Source organism: Mesoplodon bidens (assembly GCF_964165515.1).
Source record: "Mesoplodon bidens genome assembly, chromosome: 6".
Lineage (NCBI taxonomy): Eukaryota > Metazoa > Chordata > Mammalia > Artiodactyla > Ziphiidae > Mesoplodon > Mesoplodon bidens.
Window position 1 is genome coordinate 46,162,568 of NC_138162.1, and position 22,306 is coordinate 46,184,873.

The 22,306-nt window shown below is 39.2% G+C and overlaps 1 protein-coding gene across 3 annotated transcripts in view; it reads right to left on the bottom strand.

Annotated features, from left to right (window-relative positions):
• Positions 1 to 22,306, bottom strand: part of NFX1 (nuclear transcription factor, X-box binding 1) — a 79,495-nt gene that overhangs the window by 23,009 nt on the left and 34,180 nt on the right. For 2 of the 3 annotated variants that reach the window (XM_081236206.1, XM_081236205.1), the window contains exons 8-13: positions 17,411 to 17,510; positions 17,110 to 17,327; positions 11,616 to 11,713; positions 7,728 to 7,758; positions 2,352 to 2,434; positions 796 to 904 (exon numbers count right to left, since the gene is read on the bottom strand). In XM_081236206.1, the coding sequence (XP_081092332.1) occupies positions 796 to 904; positions 2,352 to 2,434; positions 7,728 to 7,758; positions 11,616 to 11,713; positions 17,110 to 17,327; positions 17,411 to 17,510 (639 nt within the window). The remainder of the gene's footprint in view (positions 1 to 795; positions 905 to 2,351; positions 2,435 to 7,727; positions 7,759 to 11,615; positions 11,714 to 17,109; positions 17,328 to 17,410; positions 17,511 to 22,306) is intronic. The other variant, XM_081236207.1, reaches the window with a different exon arrangement.

The following is a 22,306-nucleotide window of genomic DNA, read 5'->3' on the forward strand; positions in this document are numbered from 1 at the left end:
GGAAGCTACAGGTTACAACTGATTTGTGAACTCGGCCAAGCACAGCACTGGCAGGGCCTAGCTGCTACAAAGAAGACATGTTTTGGACAACACTCATATGTGTATGGGCAAAAAAACTTGAGGACTGTATTTGTGACTAATTGTATAACAAATCATTTTAGTTTCTGTTCTGTAGAAAGCGTAAAGCATTCCAACAAAAGGTTTTAATGTAGATTCCTTTTTTGCACCCATGTTGCTGATTGCTAAATGTAATAGTCCACTCATGAAGCTGAATAAATGTGTGTTTTTAAAAAATGTGCTGTGTAAAGTTAGTCTACTCTGAAGCCATTTTGGTAAACTTCACCCCAACAATGTGAAGTTAGAATTCCTTCAGGGTGATGCCAGGGCCCATTCGAAATTTATTTACAACCCGCTTGGGTGGAGAAGCCATTGTCTTCAGCTGAACTGACAGTTACTGTGTTGTGACCTGGAGTTCACCGTTAAAAGGGTCACCCAAGCAAAGTTACGAAGTTTTCTGGCTATTAATGATTGTTGGCACATCCTACGCAATATATCTAAACTGAATTATGGTACCAGATAAAGTTATAGATGGGAATGAGGCTTGTGTATCATCCATTATCATGTGTAATCAATAAATGATTTAATACCCTCTTTTAAAAGTCTCAGTATATCTGAAATACTAAGGCTTATTAATTCAGTAATCCATACCAACCTAAGAAAATCAATCACTCAGAATATATCATTTAGACTTTCTAGAAAACTCTAAATAATAAAGTATACAGTGAAGACACTCACTAGCTTGCCAGCATGTTTGGCAGTTCCCACGATGACAAGGTTCTTCACATCTATGAAGGCCACAGCGGAGTTTCCTCCCACAAATCAAAGGACACTTGTGCTCCTTATCCTAGGAGGAGAGATACTGATTGATTGATTGATTGCATGCAGGATCTTAGTTCCCCGACCAGGCATCGAACCTGTGCCTCCGGCACTGGAAGCGCGGAGTCCTAACTGCTGGACTGCCAGGGAATTCCTGAGAGATTTGTATATGTTTACAAAATTATCTCCATTTTATATTTTCCATAAACAAGATTAATAAGCTCTCCACAATTATAGATCGCATGATTATCTGGAATTAGCTTCAAAATAATCAAAGGAGGAGGAGTAGGTGGAGATGTGAATGAAACAAGATTAGTCATGACCTGATCACTACTGAAGCTAGATGTTGGGCATATGGGACTCATACTTGTCTCTCTGCTTTTATATATGTTTGAAATATTCAGTGAAAAGAGGAAGTCTTTAAGCTTTCAAACACTGGTTTATAAGTAAGTCTTGATACACAGAACAATTTCATCACTCTTCACACTGTCAATATAAATGCTAAAAATAACAATTGTGTATTATATATGTGTGTGTATATATGTACTACTTTACTATTGGTACTGTGTTACCTTGTTTACACACACACACACACACACACACACACACGATAACACAGTACCCACTGCCAGGTAGTGCTTCCTTTATTTAGTTCCACAGAAGTGAGTATTTCAGATAACTGAAACTTGTTCTTTAAAAAATGCCACACTTGGGACTTCCCTGGTGGTCCAGTGGTAAAGAATCCTCCTTCCAATGCAGGGGACGCGGGTTCGATCCCTGGTTGGGGAAATAAGATCCCACATGCCGCGGGGGCAACTAAGCCCATGTGCCACAACTACTGAGCTCGTGCACCTCAACTAGAGAGCCCATGTGCTGCAAACTACAGAGCCCACAAGCTCTGGAACCTGTGCGCCACAACTAGAGAGAGAAAACCTGCATGCCACGACTAGAGAGAAGCCCGTGTGCTGCAACAAAAAGATCCTGCATGCCTCAACAAAGAACCCACGTGCCACAACTAAAACCCGACGCAGCCAAAAAAAAAAAGAATATCCAAGAATGGAGGCCTCTCTTCTGGAAAAAAAAAAAAAAAAGCCACACTCATTTTGCCTACTGATCTGACCCATGGAATACATGAAACTTGAAGCCTGAGTTGCTAAGGCCAAGCCAGTCTGTGGGCTGGGACAGCATACAGTCTCCTGCAGATGACTACATGCTCATCCAGTGGTCTTGAGCTCTGGGGCCTGAGGCCTTCTGTCTTTCTTCTTTCCCTTCCTCCATGTTGCCATCAGCTGACTTCTTGACCTGGCTGAGACCTAAAAAGGACCAGTCTCTCTCTGGGCAGCATTGTGACTGCTGCTCAGGGGCCTCTCCCAGTGATTTCCAAATCTGGGCTGCATTCTAGATGGCTGAGGCTTCCAGAAGCCCAGCCCCTAGATGAATGCAATCTGATAGTGCCTAATGATAGGTCCACTTACCACACAGCATATCTCATTACATTTATGCCGTCCACATAACCGTTTCTTGTTACACCTCTTGTCACACATAAATGTAGCATCTGCTATGAACAATTAAGAAGAAAACAAAGTCAGAGGATATGAACATTCATTCAACAAATATTTGTGTGACTACAGGCTGAAGAAATACAAATGTAATAATGTAAATAAATTAGTTATGGTGAAAATGCATACTACTTAAATATCACTTTTCACTTGCCAGTCAAAAAATAGAAAAGAAAATAGGAAGACTACCCAAGTGCCCACTGATAGATGAATGGATAAAGAAGATGTGGAATATATACAATGGAATATTACTCAGCCATTAAAAAAAAGAAAAGAAATCTTGCCATTTGTGACAACATGGATGGGCCTAGAGGATATTCTGCTAAGAGAAATAAGACAGACAGAGAAAGACAAATACTGTATGATTTCACTTATATGTGGAATCTAAGAAACAAAACAAATGAACAAACATAACAAAACAGAAACAGCATTGTGATACAGAGAACAAACAGGTGGTTGCCAGAGGAGAGGGGGGTGAGGGGAAAAAATAGGTGAGAGGTACAAACTTCCAGTTGCAAAACCAATGATTCACGGGTATGAAATGCAGTGTGGGGAATATAGTCAATAACTAAATAATATCTTTGTATGGCAACATAATGTAACTAGACTTATTGTGGTGCTCATTTTGAAATGTATAGAAAAGAACACTATGCTGTGTAACAGGAACTAACATAGTGTTGTAGGTCAATTATACTTCAAAAACAGACAAATTCATAAAAAAGGAGATCATATTTGTGGTTATCGGAGGTGGGGGGGTGGGTAGAGGGGGAAGTGGATGAAGGCAGTCAAACGGCACAAACTTCCAGTTATCAGATAAATAAGTATTAGGGATGTAATGTACCACATGATAAATATAATTAACATTGCTGTGTGTTATATACGAAAGTTGTTAAGAGAGTGAAGTAAGAGTTCTCATCACAGACAAAAACTTTTTTTCTATTTCTTTCATTTTCCATCTATATGAGATGATGAATGTTCACTAAACTTATTGCAATAATCATTTCATGATGTATGTAAGTCAAATTATTATGCTGGGACAGGAATAAAGACGCAGACATAGAGAAAGGACTTGAGGACATGGGGAGGGGGAAGGGTAAGCTGGAACGAAGTGAGAGAGTGGCATGGACATATATACACTACCAAACGTAAAACAGATAGCTAGTGGGAAGCAGTTGCATAGCACAGGGAGATCAGCTCGGTGCTTTGTGACCACTGAGAGGGGTGGGATAGGGAGGGTGGGAAGGAGACACAAGAGGGAGGAGATATGGGGATATATGTATATGTATAGCTGATTCACTTTATTATAAAGCAGAAACTAACAAACCATGGTAAAGCTTATACCCCAATAAAGATGTTAAAAACAAACAAAAAATTATTATGCTGTACACTTTAAGCTTATACAGTGCTATATGTCAATTATATCTCCGTAAAACTGGAAGAAGAGGGGGTTTCCCTGGTGGTGCAGGGGTTAAGAACCTGCCTGCCAATGCAGGGGACACGGGTTCGAGCCCTGGTCCGGGAAGATCCCACATCCTGCGGAGCGACTAAGCCCCTGCGCCACAACTACTGAGCCTGTGTGCCACAACTACTGAAGCCCACGCGCCTAGAGCCCGTGCTCCACAAGAGAAGCCCGCGCACTGCAACGAAGAGTAGCCCCCGCTCACCTCAACTAGAGAAGGCCCGTGCGTAGCAACAAAGACCCAACACAGCCAAAAAATAAATAAATAAAAAATTTTTTAAGAAGAAAAGGAAATAGGAAGACTGATTAATGTATGGAACAGGTGAAGGTGTGGAGAAAAAGGCACATACACTTAGTGGATGGGAGAATAAACTTTTGGAGTACATATGTATCTATCAAAAATTTAAGTGGTAATTCCATTTTAAGTAATGCTTCCTACAGATACACTTTCAAAAGTAGCTAGGACACCAAAAGCACAAGCAACAAAAGAAAAATAAATTTGATCAAAATTAAAAGCTTTTGTGCATCAAAGGACACCATCAAGAAAAGACAACAACATAATGGGAGAAAATATTTGCAGATCAGTTATCTCATAAGTGTCTAGGATTCAAAATATATAAAGAACTCTTTCAACTCAATAACAAAAAGACAACCCAATTAAAAAATGGTAAAGGAATAGACTTTTCCAAAAGAAGATATACAAATGGCCAAGTACATGAAAAAATGCCCATCATTAGTTATTAGGGAATGCAAATCAAAACCACAATGATTTATCATTTCATACCCACTGAGGATGGCAATAACAGTAATAATAATAATAGTAGTAATAAAAAACAGAAAATAACAAGTGTTGGAGAGGATGTGGAGAAAATGAAACCCTCATACATTACTGGTGGGACTGTAAAATAGTGTAGCTACTATAGAAAACAATGTGGCAGTTCTTTTAAAAAAAATTCTACCCATAACCAACATATAATCCAGCAATTCCATTTCTAGGTACATAACCAAAAGAATTTACAACAGGTTCTCAGATAAAAGCTTGTGTACAAATGTTCATAGCAGCACTAGTTGCAATAGTCAAAAGAAGGAAACAAACCAAATGTCCATCAACAGATGAATGAATAAACAAACTGTGGTATATATATACAACAGAATATTTTTCAGTCATAAAGAGGAATGAAGTACTGATGCATGCTACAAGGTGGATGAACCTTAAAAACATGCTAAATGAAAGAAGCCAGAGACAAAAGGTTACATATTATATGACTTCATTTATATGAAATACTCAGAATAATTAAATCCACAGAGACAGGAAGCAGATTAGTGGTGGCCAGGGCTGGTGGGGAGGGGTGAGTGGGGAATGAAAACTTAGTAAACAAAGGGTTTCCTTTTGGGATGATGAACCCATTTTAGAATTGATAGAGGTGATGGTTTTAAAACACTGTGAAGGTACTAAATGTCACTGAATTGTACACTTTAAAATGTTTCACTGGGGACTTCCCTGGTGGTGCAGTGGTTGGGAATCCGCCTGCCAACGCAGGGGACACGGGTTTGAGCCCTGGTCTGGGAGGACCCCACATGCCGCAGAGCAACTAAGCCTGTGTGCCACAACTGCTGAGCCTGTGCTCTAGAGCCCGCAAGCCACAACTACTGAGCCCGCATGCCACAACTACTGCAGCGTGTGTGCCTAGAGCCTGTGCTCTGCAACAAAGAGAGGCCACCACAATGAGAAGCCTGCGCACCACAACAAAGAGTAGCCCCCACTCGCCGCAACTAGAGAACGCCCGCGCACAGCAACGAAGACACAACGCAGCCAAAAAGTAAATAAATTTATTTAAAAAAAGAAAAAACAAAACAAAACAAAAATATGTTTCATTGTATGTTCTGTGAATATTATCTCAGTAAAGGTGCTGAAGGCGCTGAAGTGTTTATGGGTGAAATAACGTTTGGGATTTGTTTTCAAAGTACTTCAGTGAAAATTAAAAATAGGAAAGAGAGGGATGGATGAAGAAAGAAGATGGGCAAAATGCTGATAACTGTTGATGACCGGTGATAGGTACATAGGGATTCACTATACTAGTCTCTCTACTTTCACATATGATTGAAAATTTTCATCATAAGCTAAAAAAGTAACAAGATGGTTACAGCGCTATCTATAATGGGGAAAAATTGGAGACAACCTAAATGACCAACAAAAGAGCAATGGTGAACTATACTATGGCATATCCACATAAAGAATGTTCTCAAGAGGGAGAGCTATACACACTGACATGGAAAAATGTCTTTGATATATTACTTAGGGGAAAAAAACAAGTTCCAGACAGTATGTTTAGTAAGAACCATACCAGCACATGTATACACCTGTATGAATATAGAAAAAGATCTGGACCCACACCCAACAAACTAATGATGTGGTTTTATCAGGGGAATGGAACTAGGAGGGGAAAATGGGGTGAGGGTGTATTTCTACTTTTTACTTTATATTATTTTATTAATTTTTTAATTATTAAAAATTATGTATTAATATAGTAAGTCTTTCAAATTATATTTTTAATTACCAAAATTTTGACTGTGGTTTTGAGGAAGATATTTCTGGTTATGTCAAATATTCACATATTTGAAGCAGATATTCAGCCATTCTCCACCTTCCTCAGGCTAACAGATCCTTAATTTTGTTCAGAAATTGGGCCCCCACATGTTCCCCCATTACAGGAGTGAATGCTGAATAGCGTAGCCTGTCATGGTAATTCCATTCCCCTTGTTAGTGAAGGGTTTGGGCAGGAACATGTGATTAAAAGCATACTGAGGGTCTTTCAGGACTGTCTTCCTTGCTCTCAAGAAGGAAGAGAAGAATCTCTCCTTCTTTTCTTTAGGTGTTGCTGGGAGATGACTCAATGCGTGAAATTGCTGTAGCTAACTTATACCCATGAGGGGAAATCTAAGAAAATCACAGGAAGCTGGACTGCAGTCCTAGAATCACTGGGTTTGTAATTAACCAACCTTGGACTTGTTCTGCCTCCAGACTTCCTGTTATGAGAGAAAGTAAACCTCCTTAGAGCTAAAGTCATTTTTCCTTGGGTTTTTTGATACCTGTAGCCAGAAGCACCTTAACCAATACAGCTTTCTTTCTGACCAGAATAAGAGCTTTTATTTTGTATAAGTTTATCTTCTATCACTTTTCCAAAACAGTTTTAAGGTGGTTTAAACAAAGACTATGTGACGGTTGGTAAAACAAGGACAGAACCATAATAAAGTGGAGTATCAGGATCAAGGACAAAGGAAGAAACAATATTCTAGGCCTAAAGGTTAAGAAGGCTGCTGGCTGAGTGCCCCTGTTCTAGGTATCCAACAGTCCTATCAAGCCATAAGGGAATCAAGCATCAGAGTCAGTTTTTACAAAGTTTGTTTCATTAGATATTATTTACCTTCCCTTCCCATACCAACATTTTATTATGAAAAATTTCAAACATATAAAAAAGTTGAAACGAGTTTATAGTGAACACCTATAAATGCCCACTACTTAGCCTCTACCAGTAGTTGCTTTTTCTCATAACTCTCTATTCTTCCATCCAACTATCGGTTTATCTTAATTTTGGATGCTTTTCAAAGTAAGCTGCATACATGAATACACTTCCCTAGTATTTTACAGCATTTCATTAACTAGAATTCAGTTTATGGTTCTTTTTTTTTTCTTTTGAGGTAAAAGTTACATACAGTTAAATGCACAAAGTACCTTCACTGAATTCTGACAAACACATAACCCATCCCCCTGTCAAGATGTAAAAAATTACCTTCACCCCAGAAAGTTACCTCATGCCCCTTCCCAGTCATACCTTCGCTTTTGAGACTGGTACATGGAAGCTCCTATGGAGAAAGAAAAGGGAATAGTAACTACTTTAGGAATAAATGAAACAACATAACTGCAGTATAATGCTAAATGTAACATGCATATCCCAAATACCCAGTACTTCTCTGGCAGTCACTTATTCACCAACTTCACCTATCTGGAGCTACGTCTGCCCAGTCCCTGTAAGCTTTACTCACAACAGAGCGCCAGGTCTAATGACTTTTCATGCAAATATAACATTCTTTGTGGTCTGACCTCCAAACTCACAGCAGATTATGTATTATAAAATCTGAATGGAAAGAAGGACCGACTGCTAAAGTATGCAAGGCAAAGAGAAATAACTGTCTGGCAAGGGTACAGACAGAAAAAGCCATAAAAAGCAGATACAAGAATTGAAAATATGTAACAATCAGTACCATCTGATGCAGGGTCAAACAGCTCTACACACTCAAGAGTATCCCTGGCAAGCAGCTGAACTGTAGCAGAGTGGAATACAGAAGTCCTTTGCCACTCAAAGTTTTGCTACCCTGGTTTCAATCATGTGTGAATGGCCTCAAAGGTCTATCACATGTAATTTTGCTGATACATGTTCCTGAATAACATGTGTGGGGAGGCTGCTGTGTGAAGGGCGGGTCAGTCACTTGATAGAGAGTGAGGCTGGCTGGCTGCCCAGCATCTATATCCGAATTTGGCTTTGATGTCATGGACAGGTTGCTATGTACTCAGAAATAAGCAAAATGATAAAAACATTTCTTCTCAGTGAAAATGACCCTGAAAAAGGGGGGCAGCTGCTGGAGTTGATAACAGACGTGAAGATGTCTAAGAAATTGAAGCTTCTTAGCTAGAAAAATGTTTTCGGTAAATCAATGAGTTGGCTCGGTTCTATGACATGAAAAAATTCCCCGTATGTTCTCTAGAGATACAAAGCAAAAGTGACTCATGAAATTGCTTGAATGAGTGCTCCAGTTAATACAAACACTGGATTGTACACAGGAAATGCTGGGAGTTTGGGGGTTTTGAGCACAAGCCACCATTCTCCTTGCTTGGCCCTACGATAAACCCTTCTCTGCTCCAAACCCCGAAGTTTTATTCGTTTGGCCTCACTGTGCGTCAGGCACATGAACTTGTGTTCGGTAACAATTCTGGCGAAGCCAGCCTAGGGGTCTGTGCTCGTGCCAGGTCGACCCTGGCCAGAGGCAGCCCCTTCCCTGAGTGCCCAGCAGCTAGCTGCCGGAGCACATTCATTCCAGGGAACTGGAAGGGACTCTCCCTGACAGGCGCCAGTCACCCACAACATGAGGCTGTTTGGAGTTGAGAAAAAAGAAAAAGAAATGACATGCTGGAGTGGTATGTACACCTGCAGGGAGACAGAACTCCCATAAATCCCTATACTAAATATGAATTACCAATAAAAACTTAAATACAGGGTTCTTTGTTAATAGGTAGCAAGATAGAGCAAACATTTCTCAAAAACTCTTACCAAAGTGATTAAAAGAGAAGAACTTCTGAAGCTTTAAGAAATAAGTTTTTATTTATCTAGAAAACTCACTTCCCTGGAAAAGCCCATTCCATTACAAAAGATATTTCAGGAAAAATCTGGCTGAACAATGAGGTGATTATCAGTGTTTCAAAGAGATCTTTCACTTTGTCAGATTGTTTAACAGAATTCATATTGATAGTGAGCTCCTCCAGCAATTTTAGAATAAGACTTTTATTTGCAAAAAAATTCAATTTACACATAGCTTTTCAAGAATACACTCACTGCCATGAGATCCACTATTAGGGGGAGTGAGGACAGAGAGTGAATTAGAAGCAAAAAAGCACAGAGACAAAGGGATTGTTGGGGAGAAAGAAACAAACTGACAGTTGTGTATCCCAACCCTGTTTGTAATTCTTGGTCACAAAGAGCACCTCTAGGCACTACTAAATTTATGATTACTAAATCAGAGTATCTCAGTCTTCAAGCTGGTATTTACAAAGCATAAAATGGTCTTGTACCTGACATTCAAAATACCTTTACTGTCCTATGTATTCTGTGATTTCATTCAGGAAAAAAACCCCACACAACCTCACACAACTTTTGTCACATGTAAGTTGCACTACTTTGACAATTTTTTCTTTAATTCTGAAGCTTACCTATTAAGCTAGCTCCCAATTTATAGACAATATCCTCAGAATCATTTGCAAGTCAGTTGCTACCCAGACCTTGGGCTGTATTTAACAAATAGAATCAACTACTCAGAATTCTGTCTCTACCCAGGCCTGTGCTCTGCCGGGACAGGTGCCGATATGCACTGAAATGACCAGAAGTACGTCAGAGAGCAGGACAGATCAACATTCAGTATGTTCCCCAAGTTGGATTACCTAAAGACTTCAGAGGAAAGCTTCTTGCCTCTTCTGGTTACAGACACAGAAATGGGCACTAATTCCAAAATGGTAAGATGACTTTTTATAATACATAGTCCAGTGAAGTTTGTCCCAGGCAGAAAGCAGAGATTGACCAAACAGTTGTATAGTGAAAAAGTATCACTATCTGAAGAGAGGTCTGGCCTTTGCCATTGGCTTCTGGGAGATAATCTTGGAATATCATGCCTAATGGGAGTGTCATTGTTTCCCTGGAGCCTTGGGGTCACCAGACAGTCTAATATGATTTAGGGTGCAGGCTGGCCACACCGAAAGACCAATGATGTGATTTAGGGCATGGGCTTTGGGTCACACAGTGTTAGTAGACTTCTGGAGGGACTGGAGGCTGAGATCAGCTACATGGGCAGTCAACCATGCCTACATGATGGAGCCCCAATAAAAACTGACCACCCACTCTCCGGTGGGTGAGCTTCCTTGGTTGGCAATACTCCACGCATACAATCACACACTGGTGCTGAGAAAGTAGCGCTGTTCCAACTCCATAGGGAGAGGACAACTGGAAGCTTCGTATTTGGTACTTTCTTGCATTCTGCCCTACATGCTTCTTCCTTTGGTTGATTTTAATCTGTATCCTTTCCCTGTAGTAAATTGTAATCAAGAGTATAACAGTTTTCAATGAGTTCTGTGAGTTCTTCTAGCAAATAATCAAACCTTGAGGGTAGCCTTGGGGACCACTGGATTGCAGTTGGTATCAGAGGTGAGGGTGGTCATGTGGACTGTTCTAATTCAGCAATTGTCTGAACTCCTGCAGTGGGTGCCAGAAGTGAGGGCGATCTTGTGGACTGTGTTCCCTCTAACTTAGTGAGCTAACTGCTTGCAACGGTGCTATTGTTCTTCTCTTCTGGCATCTAGCATTATCACACTTGTATTTGGTCAAGCTACTTGTATATGTGCCCTAAGCCTATTATTGGTCTCTGAGCCTTGCATGCCATACCCCTTCATACCTATCCTACAACTGGTCCATAGCAGATGTCAGTATACGTTGGCTGGATTGAATGAATCATACACAGTATTAACAGGAATAAGCCTGAGGTTATTTTGATTCCTTTCCTCCCACAATCACCAATTTAAAAGGCATTGGGTGCTTCCCCAGTGGCGCAGTGGTTAAGAATCCACCTGCCAATGCAGGGGACACAGGTTTGAGCCCTGGTCAGGGAAGATCCCGCATGCCGTGGAGCAACTAAGCCCATGCGCCACAACTACTGAGCCTGAGCTCTAGAGCCCGCTCGCCACAACTACTGAAGCCCATGTGCTTAGAGCCCATGCTCCGCAACAAGAGAAGCCACTGCAACGAGAAGCCTGTGCACCGCAGTGAAGAGCAGCCCCCGCTCGCCGCAACTAGAGAAAGCCCGCGCACAGCAAAGAAGACCCAATGCAGCCATAAACAAACAAACAAACAAATAAGTAAAAGGCGTTGGGGGCAACAACTCTAGCATTCTGTAGGATTTACCTTTGTTCTGAAAGAGCATCTGCAGGAAATAACTGATGTGCGAGAGCATGGTCCACAGTCTCCTTCATGGCAGAGCTTTTCACAAGTATGAATGAAATCTTTAATAAAAATGAAAAGAGCTGAGAATGAAAATTGCAACTACTCATTTTCAGACTCCCAAATTAACTAGCCACAATGGTCTTCCACCTCTGTTCCCTGCAACTCCATCACCAGAGTTGAGGGAAGAAGGATGCTATCAATGCCTCTTCCCCTATCTTCCCTTCATCTGGCAGGCTGAGCCTTTTTCAGCAAGGACAGGCCCTAGCATTAGTCACAGCAAGATGCTCTGGAGCACAAGATGCTCTGCCTAAGTCAAAGAACAGATCTTCTGACTCTTTATTTAGACCTCAAGTCTCCGGGTTAGACTCGGCTGTCCTTAAAATTGTAGCCATGGGTGACTTACTGAAGTACTCTTGACTCCAAAAATCACCTGGGGATCATAAGTAATCGAAACCATCATCCATAATCTCACTAAGTTCTATGAACGTCTGGTGATAGGTGGCCTGCTAGTCATTCTGCTAAGCTAGATTTTGGGACAAGTCCTGTTTCAAGGACCCCATCAGGGATCATCCACAGTCTTTCTCAATGGCTGCTGTTTACATGATGTATTTTTTCCATCCTTTCACTTTCAGCCTAACTGTACCTTTGACTCTAAAGTCTGTTTCCCAAAGGTGGCATATAGTTGGATCTTTTTAAAAAATTCATTTTGACAATCTCTGGTTTTTGTTTAATTCACTGACGGTAATGTTAGTATTGATATAGTTGGATTTATGCCTGCCATTTTACTTTTAGTTTTCTTTACGTCTCAGTGTCTTTTTTGTTAACTTAACTCTCCTTTGTTGCTTTCTTTGGCATTAAGTGAATATTTTCCAGTGTAACATTTTTTCCTGGTAATGGCATGTTCCATTATGTTTTGAGTTATATTCTTAATGGCTGCTCTAGGGCTTATCATATGCATCTTATCAGAATCTACTTCAGATTTGTACCAACCTAATTCCAGTGAGATACAGAAGCCTTACACCCATATAGCTCTATTTTCTCTTCTCCTCTTTTGTGCTTTTATTGTTATACATATTACATTTATATGTGTTACAAATTCAACAATACAATGTTAAAATTATTGCTTTATATGTTATGCCTATTAAAGAAGTTGAGAAAAGAAAGGAGAGCAAGTATGTATTTATAACTTGTTATATTTATCTTATCTACCATTACTGGTTTTCTTCATTTGTTCCTACAGATCTGAGTTACTATCTGGTATCATTTCCTTACTCCAGTACAACTTTGATCCCACCCACCTCCTTTGTGCTGTTATTGTCAGATACATTTCTATATACTGTAGGCCTAACAATACAATTATATGCATATTTTATACAATCACTTTTTAAATCAGTTGCAAGAAGAAGAAATATGCACTTATACTTTCTTTTACAATTATGTAATTACCTTTACTCTTTGTTTTTTCTTGTGGATTTAAATTTACATCTGGGTTTGCTTGGTATCAGCCTGAAGTATATAAATACCCTTTAGTATTTACTGTAAAGTACATCTGCTAGCAGAGAACTCTGTTTTTCTCATTTTTGAAAGACTTTTCCTGGACATAAGATGCTCGGTTGGTAATTTTTTTCTTTTAGCACTTTGAATAGGTCATCCCACTGCCTTCCTGTTGTGATGCAGTGTTCTCCACTGTTTCTGATGAGAAGTCCGCTGTGAATCTTATAGTAGTTCCCTAGTATGTAATGTGTCATTTTTCTCTTGCTGCTTTCAACATTTTCTCCTTGTCTTTGGCTTTCAGCATTTTTACTATGTGCCTAGGCGTGGATGTCTTTGAATCTATCCTACTGGAGTTTGTTGAGTTTCTTGGATGTGTAGATGAATGTCTTTCAATAAATCTGAAGTTTCCCACCATTATTTCTTTGAATATTTGTCTGCTCCTTTCTCCTCTCCTGGTGTTCCCATTACACATGTTTGTGTGCTGAAAGGTGTCCCACATTTCCCTTGAGGTGCTGTTCATTTTTATTCACTTCATCTTCTCTATGTTCTTTGAATTATATAATCTCTATAGATCTATCTTCACATTTATTGATCCTTTCTTCTGCCAGCTCAAACTTACTGTTGAGTCCCTTTAATGAATTTAAAATTTTAATTACTGGAAAACTCCAGATTTTCCATTTGGTTCTTTTTTATAATTTCTATCTCTTTACTGATATTCTCTATTTGATGAAACATTGCCTTTATACCTTCCTTCCTTAACCTCTTCAGGCATGGTTTCCTTTAGTTCTTTGAATATATTCATAACGGCTACCTTGAAGTCTCTGTTAAATTTGACATTGGTCACTCTCACAGAAAACTGAAACAGAAAGTTACTGTTACCTGTGGGTTTTTTTTTTTTCCTGTTTGCATACTTTGTAGTCTTTTGTTGGAAACTGAACATTTTTGGTAATATATTGTTTGCAGCCACTCTGGATCCTGCTTCCTCTTTCCACAGCTTGTTTTTTGTTGTTGTTGTCTACTTGTTTATTTGTTTTGTGACTTAGCTAAGCTATTTTAGTGAAGTCTATTTCTATTACAGTATGAAGCCACTGGTGTTGTTCTTTAGATGGCACAGCCTTGGACATGTGCACGGTCACCCTGGGATGACAATGGTTTTAGCAGGGCTCTCTGACTGTCTCTTTCCCTGACCTCTCTGTTAAGCTGTCTGCCTCATTTGGTATTACACTCAGTCCTGAGGCTCCACTAATTGCTGGCTGATTGCTCTATTATTTTCAACAATGTCCTGGGGCATAAACTGCTCAGCAGTCTGATCCAATAAAATTTGGGCAGAGGTGGTCTTTGAGGCAAATCTGTGAGGTCTGTTCTGACCCCAGGATAGTTCCTCTTAGTTACCTCCTTCCCTGGGTCTCTCTGGTGAACCAGTTGGCCTATAGTTTAGCTCGTTGCTCTTAATTAAGAGGAGCTATTGTTTTCTAAAGGGCCCTTAGGTCTGAACTTCCCCACACTCTCTTTCAAATTAAAGTCAGTTCCTTTGGGGAGTATTTTGGAACTCTTTCCTTATGGACTGCTTCTCCCCCCACCCTGTCATTCAGTCACTACTATGGGTGCTGGGTGAGATAGCAGCCTCTAGTTTTCTTAGCTTGCTTATCTCACTGTGAAACCTCTCTCCTACAAGTGAGCTGGGGTGAGGGTGACTGAGGCCCCAGTACTCCTACCTGTTGTGACTAGAGTAGAGCCTCCAATCTATGGGTGGGCTGTGCAGAGGAAGGGAGTCCCCAACCTGTCAGCTGTGATTACCAGAAATTTAGCCTTTTCAACTTGGAGTTGGTGGGGTTGGGGGGAGGAGGGGTGAGAAAAGCTGGTGGTCCACTCCTCGTAGCAAGTAACCCTAGACTGGGAGCTGAGGGTAGATGAAGCCCCAATTTCTTGGGCACACCCATCCTGAGTGGAGCTTTTGTTGAGCTGAGCTGGGAAGGGGTGGGGAAGGAGAAAGTAGGTTGTGATTCAAATGACACACACTCTTGCTGTTCTTACTGAGCTTTAGTAGATTTTCTTCAGTAAAAATTTCTTCATTTGATGTATGCCCATAGGACAATTTCCAGAGACTTTAAATGGTTGCTTTTTTATAGTTTTCCCCAGCTTTGCTTGTTTTGCCCCTCATGCTACCATCCTGAAAGCAGTAGTCTTTTGTACTAAAGCTATGTGTCTAGGACGGAAATTTCCTACTGGGTGAGATACTAAGACCTAACAAGCTTTCTATAGATAAGCGAGGTCTGAATAAACGTGAGAGCCACTGTTACCACTAGCCCTGGGCTTTTCTTTGAGATTCTCAATCCAACTCACCTTAGTTCCTTAAAAGTGTTCCATGATTAAAACTCTGCTGAGGTATAGCAGTTACTCTTGAGTCCCTTGAGCTGGTCTTGTCCCACCCCCAGGTCTGTTCATACTGACAATTACTGTCCTTCTCTTGCTCAAGTCTCTTTGTATTAACTATTTCACATTTCCTCTTTCTGTCAATGCCAACAAGCTACCTTAGCCTCTGGGTAGGATTTCTGGTCATTATATATGAAATTCTTACAGAACTGACCCATGTGCTTTCTGAAAAGGGAAGAACTTTACCATCCTTCTTGATTTGAAAGTCATCTGATCTCTATTTCACAGGGCTTATCTGAAGATACATTTTCACAGTAGACACAGAGAAGCAACAGACAACTGATTTTCCTGATGAGGTTGAAATGTATTAAAATATGAGAAGAGGGCATTTCTTCTCTATACATAATTTTAAAGTCAGATTGAGAAAAGGAATTAGGTAGGGTGCTCCTACTGGTACTTGGAAGAAATGTGAAATCTCTCTTTTTGGAAAAATGCAAACCAAACCTAAAGATTCTATCTTTATCACAGTTAGTTATAGGAACACACCTCTTATTCAGACTCACTTGCCCAATTTCATTTTTCTAAACACACAGCCTTTGAACACTCACTCAGGAAAGAAACTGCCAAGTCACTGCAAAACTGTACATATCCATATCCCAAGGACTGCCTCAAAAAGTCTCTGTCAGAAGCTCAGACTATTACTTTATAGCTAATCCCAACAAACGTTTTCTGGTTTCTATATCCAAGTAATCAGAAGCCCCAAGTCACAAGAAGGGGAAAGTGACTAAAGGTAGGCATGTGGGCATACTGAAAGCATTCATAAGAAAATAAACAACCAAAAGCTTTAACAAATAAATAAAACAATTCAAACTGTACACTGCTATGGGGAAATCGCCTGAGAAACCTCAGCAAGCCCAGAGGGAATCAGTGTACTCAGCATAATACAATAACTGAGTTTCAGGGAAATGATGACTCTGGGTCAAATAAGGGGAAAGAAATTATCTTCAGTATTCTCTGTTTAAAGAAAGAAGGGAATGTAAATTTTAGAAAAATGTCCCTCCAAAATGATGCTCAGGAGGTGTTATCCTCAGCTACATGGGAAACCTAGCTGTAGAGAAAGACATTTCTTGAGTGGTTCAAATGAATGAAGTTTAAGTGTACTGAAAATTTCAGTTCTTAAACACCTCACCCCGTTATTTTAAGATGTTTCTATTATATGAAAATGCTTCTAAACACTTATTGAACCCTAAATTAGTAAAACGATACCTGGCATTCATACTAGTGTAGGTTGCTAAGAGAAATCATAAACACCCCAATGCCCACTCCCCCACAGAATAGTATCTAACCACAACTGTCCTGAGTCGGCAATAAAATACCCAAATTAGAAAGAGAGATCGTTTGGGCAAATGTGAGTTTTCAGAAGTATAATCTGAGGAGGAAAGAAAAAGTACCCACACAAATTTGATCATAATATTTAGGAAAACCTCTGATATTGTAACTGGAATTAGGTACTATTTTGTTTAAGTAGCCATTGCTGCCAAAAATTTATATTCATATTTTTAAAGACAACTTTATGCCTACTAATTACCTAAGGAACCACAAGGCAGAGGCTTGCCGCACACTTTTCCACATGAAGGGACAGGATCCATGCATGTTTTCCGACCGCTACTTCCAAGTTCTAGCAATTGGCTGAGTGGGGTTTGCCCACAAGGGCAACAGCGCACCAGATGGGGGAGCCGTGGGCATGGCTGGCAGGGCTGAGGGTGGCACACCTGTGAACACATGTGGTTCCCACATTTCAAGTCCCTGTTAAGAAAAACAACAGACTATTACATAATTGTTGCATAAAATACAGCTTTATTCTAACTGAGGAAAACATCAAACCTTACTTGCCACATATCTTTAAACAGCCAAAGTCCCCAAATCCATCAGACTTTCCTACGTCTGTTCCACATAACACGTCTCGGGAGGTGCTGCCACAGTAGCATACTTGAGGACATAATTTCAGAAACAAAAGATTAGTAATCTGTACAGGTGCTTAAAATATTCTAAACAATCTATAAGAGAACACAAAATGCTATTCACTAGTGTTGATTAGACCTGATACAGAAATAAAAGTGGCTTATACAGCAGTTCTAAGCCCCACTTAAGAGCTTCACCACAGGAAAAGAATTAAAAAGGCCTTGTTAGACTCTGTCCATATCTCATGGTGCCCCTGCAGCACACCTCAACATGAGCATTAAAGTGAAGCAATCCTTTAAAGTAAAAGACTACTCTCTGGTCCATAAGGCCATGGTTGAAAACCATGGATTGTGAGGCTTTCTGGGGTCCTGTGGAGATGTTGCAGGAGATGGAAGCTAAACTGGTGGTAGTTATGGAGGAGTTGATAACTGGATTCCATCCTCACTTCAACCAAGCAGCATATATTTAATACTTCATATCTTGAGGTTCACATAAAATGCTTGGAAAAAGTCTCTGATGCTAAAAAGAAATTTAAAAATAGGCACAATATAAAATCCTTATTAATTTGTATTCTACTATTGTTAAATTTGAAGTAATCATGTGTGAGTACTGACAATGAGTAAAAAGTGTTTCAAATAACTTGAGACTTTTATTTACTGCATAGAGAACCCAGTCTAACATCTATAGATTTTTCTATGGGTTGAAGAAATAACGGGTTACATTATTTCTTGAGATCAGCAGTAAGTATGTGTTATATTAAGGAGTTAGTTTCTAAAGCAAACTAAAAAAAAAAAGTTTCTGACTAATATGTAACAAAGTCTGGTAAGGACTAATTTTCATCAACTTAGATAATTTTTCTGATAAGGGCCACTTTACATTTTCAGTTTATAATGAAAATTTTTTGTCAATAAAGACATTAACCAAGACTTGATTTTTAAAATATACATTTACTCTTCCAGTAAATACATGTGCAGTTCCATCCCCTGTTCTAAAACTCATTATCAATAAAGACTTACTAGAAGAATTAATATAGGTGCAGGAAATACAATTAATATTGGTAGAATCAACAAATTGGTAAACAAACCCTAGCAACTGAGAGCTTCTGCAAGCAGGCTTTTCTTTGCTAAGTTTCTGCTCAAATAGAACAGAGGCTTTTTTTTCAGAGACATAGGATAGCTGTGAACCAAAGAATCAAGGGTCAGAAAACTGTGACAATAACATTCTTTTCAAGTACACATGGAACATTCTCTAGGATTGACCACATACTAAGGCACAAAACAAACCTCAATAAATTTAAGAGTACAGAAATGATTTCAAGCATCTTCTCTGACCACAATGGCATGAAACTAGAAATCAACCAAGGGAAAAGAAATGAGAAAAAAACGATTACATGAAGACTAAACAACATGCTACTAAAAAATCAATCGGTTAACGAGGAAATCAAAAAGCAAACTAAAAAATACCTAGAGGCAAAAAGTCTGCAAGTAACAAATGCTGGAGAGGGTGTGGAGAAAAGGGAACTCTCTTATACTGTTGGTGGGAATGTAAATTGGTACAGCCACTATGGAAAACAGTATGGAGGTTCCTCAGAAACCTAAAAATAGAATTACCATATGATCCAGCAATCCCATTCCTGGGCATATATCTGGACAAAACTATAATTCAAAAAGATACACGCACCCCTATGTTCACAGTAGCACTATTCACAATAGCCAAGACATGGAAACAACCTAAATGTCCATCCACAGATGAATGGATAAAGATGTGGTACATATATACAATGGAATACTACTCAGCCATAAAAAAGAACAAAATAATGTCATTTGCAACAACGTGGATGCAACTAGAGATTATCATACTAAGTGAAATCAGAAACAGAAAGACAAATACCATATGATACCACTTATATGTGGAATCTAAAATGTGATACAGGGCTTCCCTAGTGGTGCAGTGGTTAAGAATCCACCTGCTAATGAAGGAGAAATGGGTTCAAGCCCTTGTCCGGGAAGATCCCACATGCCGTGGAGCAACTAAGCCTGTGTGCCACAACTACTGAGCCTGCGCTCTAGAGCCTGCGAGCCACAACTACTGAAGCCCGTGTGCCTAGAGCCCAAGCACCGCAACGAAGAGTAGCCCCCACTCACCGCAACTAGAGAAAGCCTGCACATAGCAATGAAGACCCAACGCCGCCAAAAATAAAATAAAATAAAATTAAAATTAAATAAATAAAATACGACGCAAATGAACTTATCTATAAAACAGAAACAGACTCACACACATAGAGAACAGACTTGTTTTGTGGTTGCCAAGAAAGGGGGGCTGGGGGAGGGATGGACTGGGAGTTTAGGGTTAGTAGATGTAAACTGTTACATATAGAATGGATGGACAACAGGTCCTACTATATAGCACAGGGAACTATACTCAATGTCCTGGGATAAACCATAATGGAAAATATAAAAAAGAATGTATATATATGTAAAACTGAGTTACTTTGTTGTATGGCAGAAATTAACACAACATTGTAAATCAACTATACTTTAATAAAAAAAATTTAAGCATGTAGATCTCAAAAAAAAAGAAAGAAAGAAAAGATAAGAAAATTGTGACAATAAAAACAAAAGTAGAGCCCCTGATCAATCAGGAAATAATCTGAGTACAACACTAAAAACTCTACTATGCTTAGGCACAAGAGACAGAAATATGAGCTGATGACAGAAGAGTTGGGTGGAGTCACTGCTGGTTAAATAGTATTAAGGAACCAAAGACAGTCTGCAGAAAAGTCTCTGTTGCCAGCCTGAACCTGTTCAGCATTTTTACCAACACGTGAATGAAGACCCAGAAGGAATGCTTATTAAATCTCCAGATAAGGCTGAAAGCGATCTTAGGAGAATTACAATTCAAGAAGATAAATAAACTACACTGATGGCCAAAATGCTTTGCTAGATATTTAATATGGATAAACAAAAAGTCTTCAACTGGGTTTGAAAAATCAGCTACATACACAAAAACAAAAAGGAAGAGACTGGGATCCATACAAATCTGAAAAAAAGTGTGATTCAGCCCAATATGTATCAAGAGCTAAAAATGGTCCAAATCAAAGGGACTCTCCCACACTACAATCTACACTGCTAAAACCAAACTGTCAATATATACTTAACTCCTGCCTTATCTCAAAATGGATTTGAGGCAGCATATAAGGATATATGAGATATATCTAGAGAACGTAAATTAAAAGATGTGAAAAGAAAAAGAAAAACAATGGTAAGGATAGAGAATGAATCACAGCTAAAAAGTACACACTATAAAGATGAACATTAGGTCAGTTATACCAGCTTCCTAAGATATAGTCTGTGATGAAAAACAACTATTCTTGGAACCAAGACCAGACAAGACTTTCTTCCAAGAGGACCCATAAACAGAATACTGAGTAGTATACAGCATAATTCCCTATATAAAATCCTTATAGTGCACAGCACAAAACATTTCATAGGGGTATTTCTTACTTTAAGTGCAAGCACAGATCAACAGCATCACACCAAAGTAAAATCTAATAAAATAAAACTATATAACCAATACATAGTAGCTCAGGATCCCTGAAGATTAGAGGCAGTCATACAAACAGAGGAACTACACAATATGTGGTCCTTTGAGACTCACTTCTTTCACTTAGTATAATGTTTTGGAGGTTCATTCACTTCATAGCATGTATCAATACTTCATTCCTTTTCATGGCTGAATAATATTCCTTTTTATGGACATATCACATTTATTCCATTCATCAGTTGATAGGAATTCGTATTGTTGACACATTTTGACTATTATGAAAAATGCTGCTATGAACATATATTTACAAGTTCTGTATAGACATATATTTTCATTTCTCTTGGGTATATGCCAAGGAGTTGAATTGCTGGATCACATGGTAATTCTATGTTTAACCTTTAAAGGAACTACTGGACAGTTTTTCTTTTTCTTTTTTGGCCACACCACGTGGCTTGTGGTATCTCAATTCTCTGACCAGGGACTGAACCTGAGCCATGGCCGTGAAAGCCCAGAATCCTAACCATTAGGTCACGAGGGAACTCCTCTGGACTGTTTTCTAAAGTGGTTATATTATTCTACCCTTATTGTGGTTTTAATTTACATTTTCCTAGTGTTTAAAGGTGTTAAGCACCTTTCATGTGTTTATTGGCCATTAACATTTCTTTTGTGAAGTGCCTGTTCAAGTCTTTTGCTCACTGTGTGAGTTGTTTGTCTTTTTTTGTTGATTTGTAGGAGTACTTTATCTTTTTCTTTTTTTCTTTGGTAGGAGTACTTTAAATATTCTGGATACAATCTGTGATTTATCAGTTTTCTTAATGTGATAAAGTTCAATTTATCAATTATTTTCTTTTATGGTTAGTACTTTTGCTGCTCTATGAAATCTTTGCCTGATCCCAAAGTCATGAAAATATTCTCTTATAGTTTCGTCTGGAAACTATGTTTCTGGGTTTTACATTTAAGCCCATGACCCATACAGTATTAATCTCTGTGTAAAGAGTGAGACAGGGGTTGGGGGTCACTTTTTTCCCATATATACATCCAGCTGTTCTAGGACCATTTGTAAAATGACTCCTTTTTCCACTGAATTAACTTAATATCTTGGTTGAAAATCAACTGACTATATATATTGATGTCTATTTCTGGACTCTATTGTCTCCCATTGATCTAGTCTACCTTTACACCAATAACCACAATGTCACAATTACTGTAACGTAGTAGGTCTTAAAATCAGGTCTTTCAACTGTTCCTTTTCAAGATCACTTTGGCCTTTCTGGGTCTTT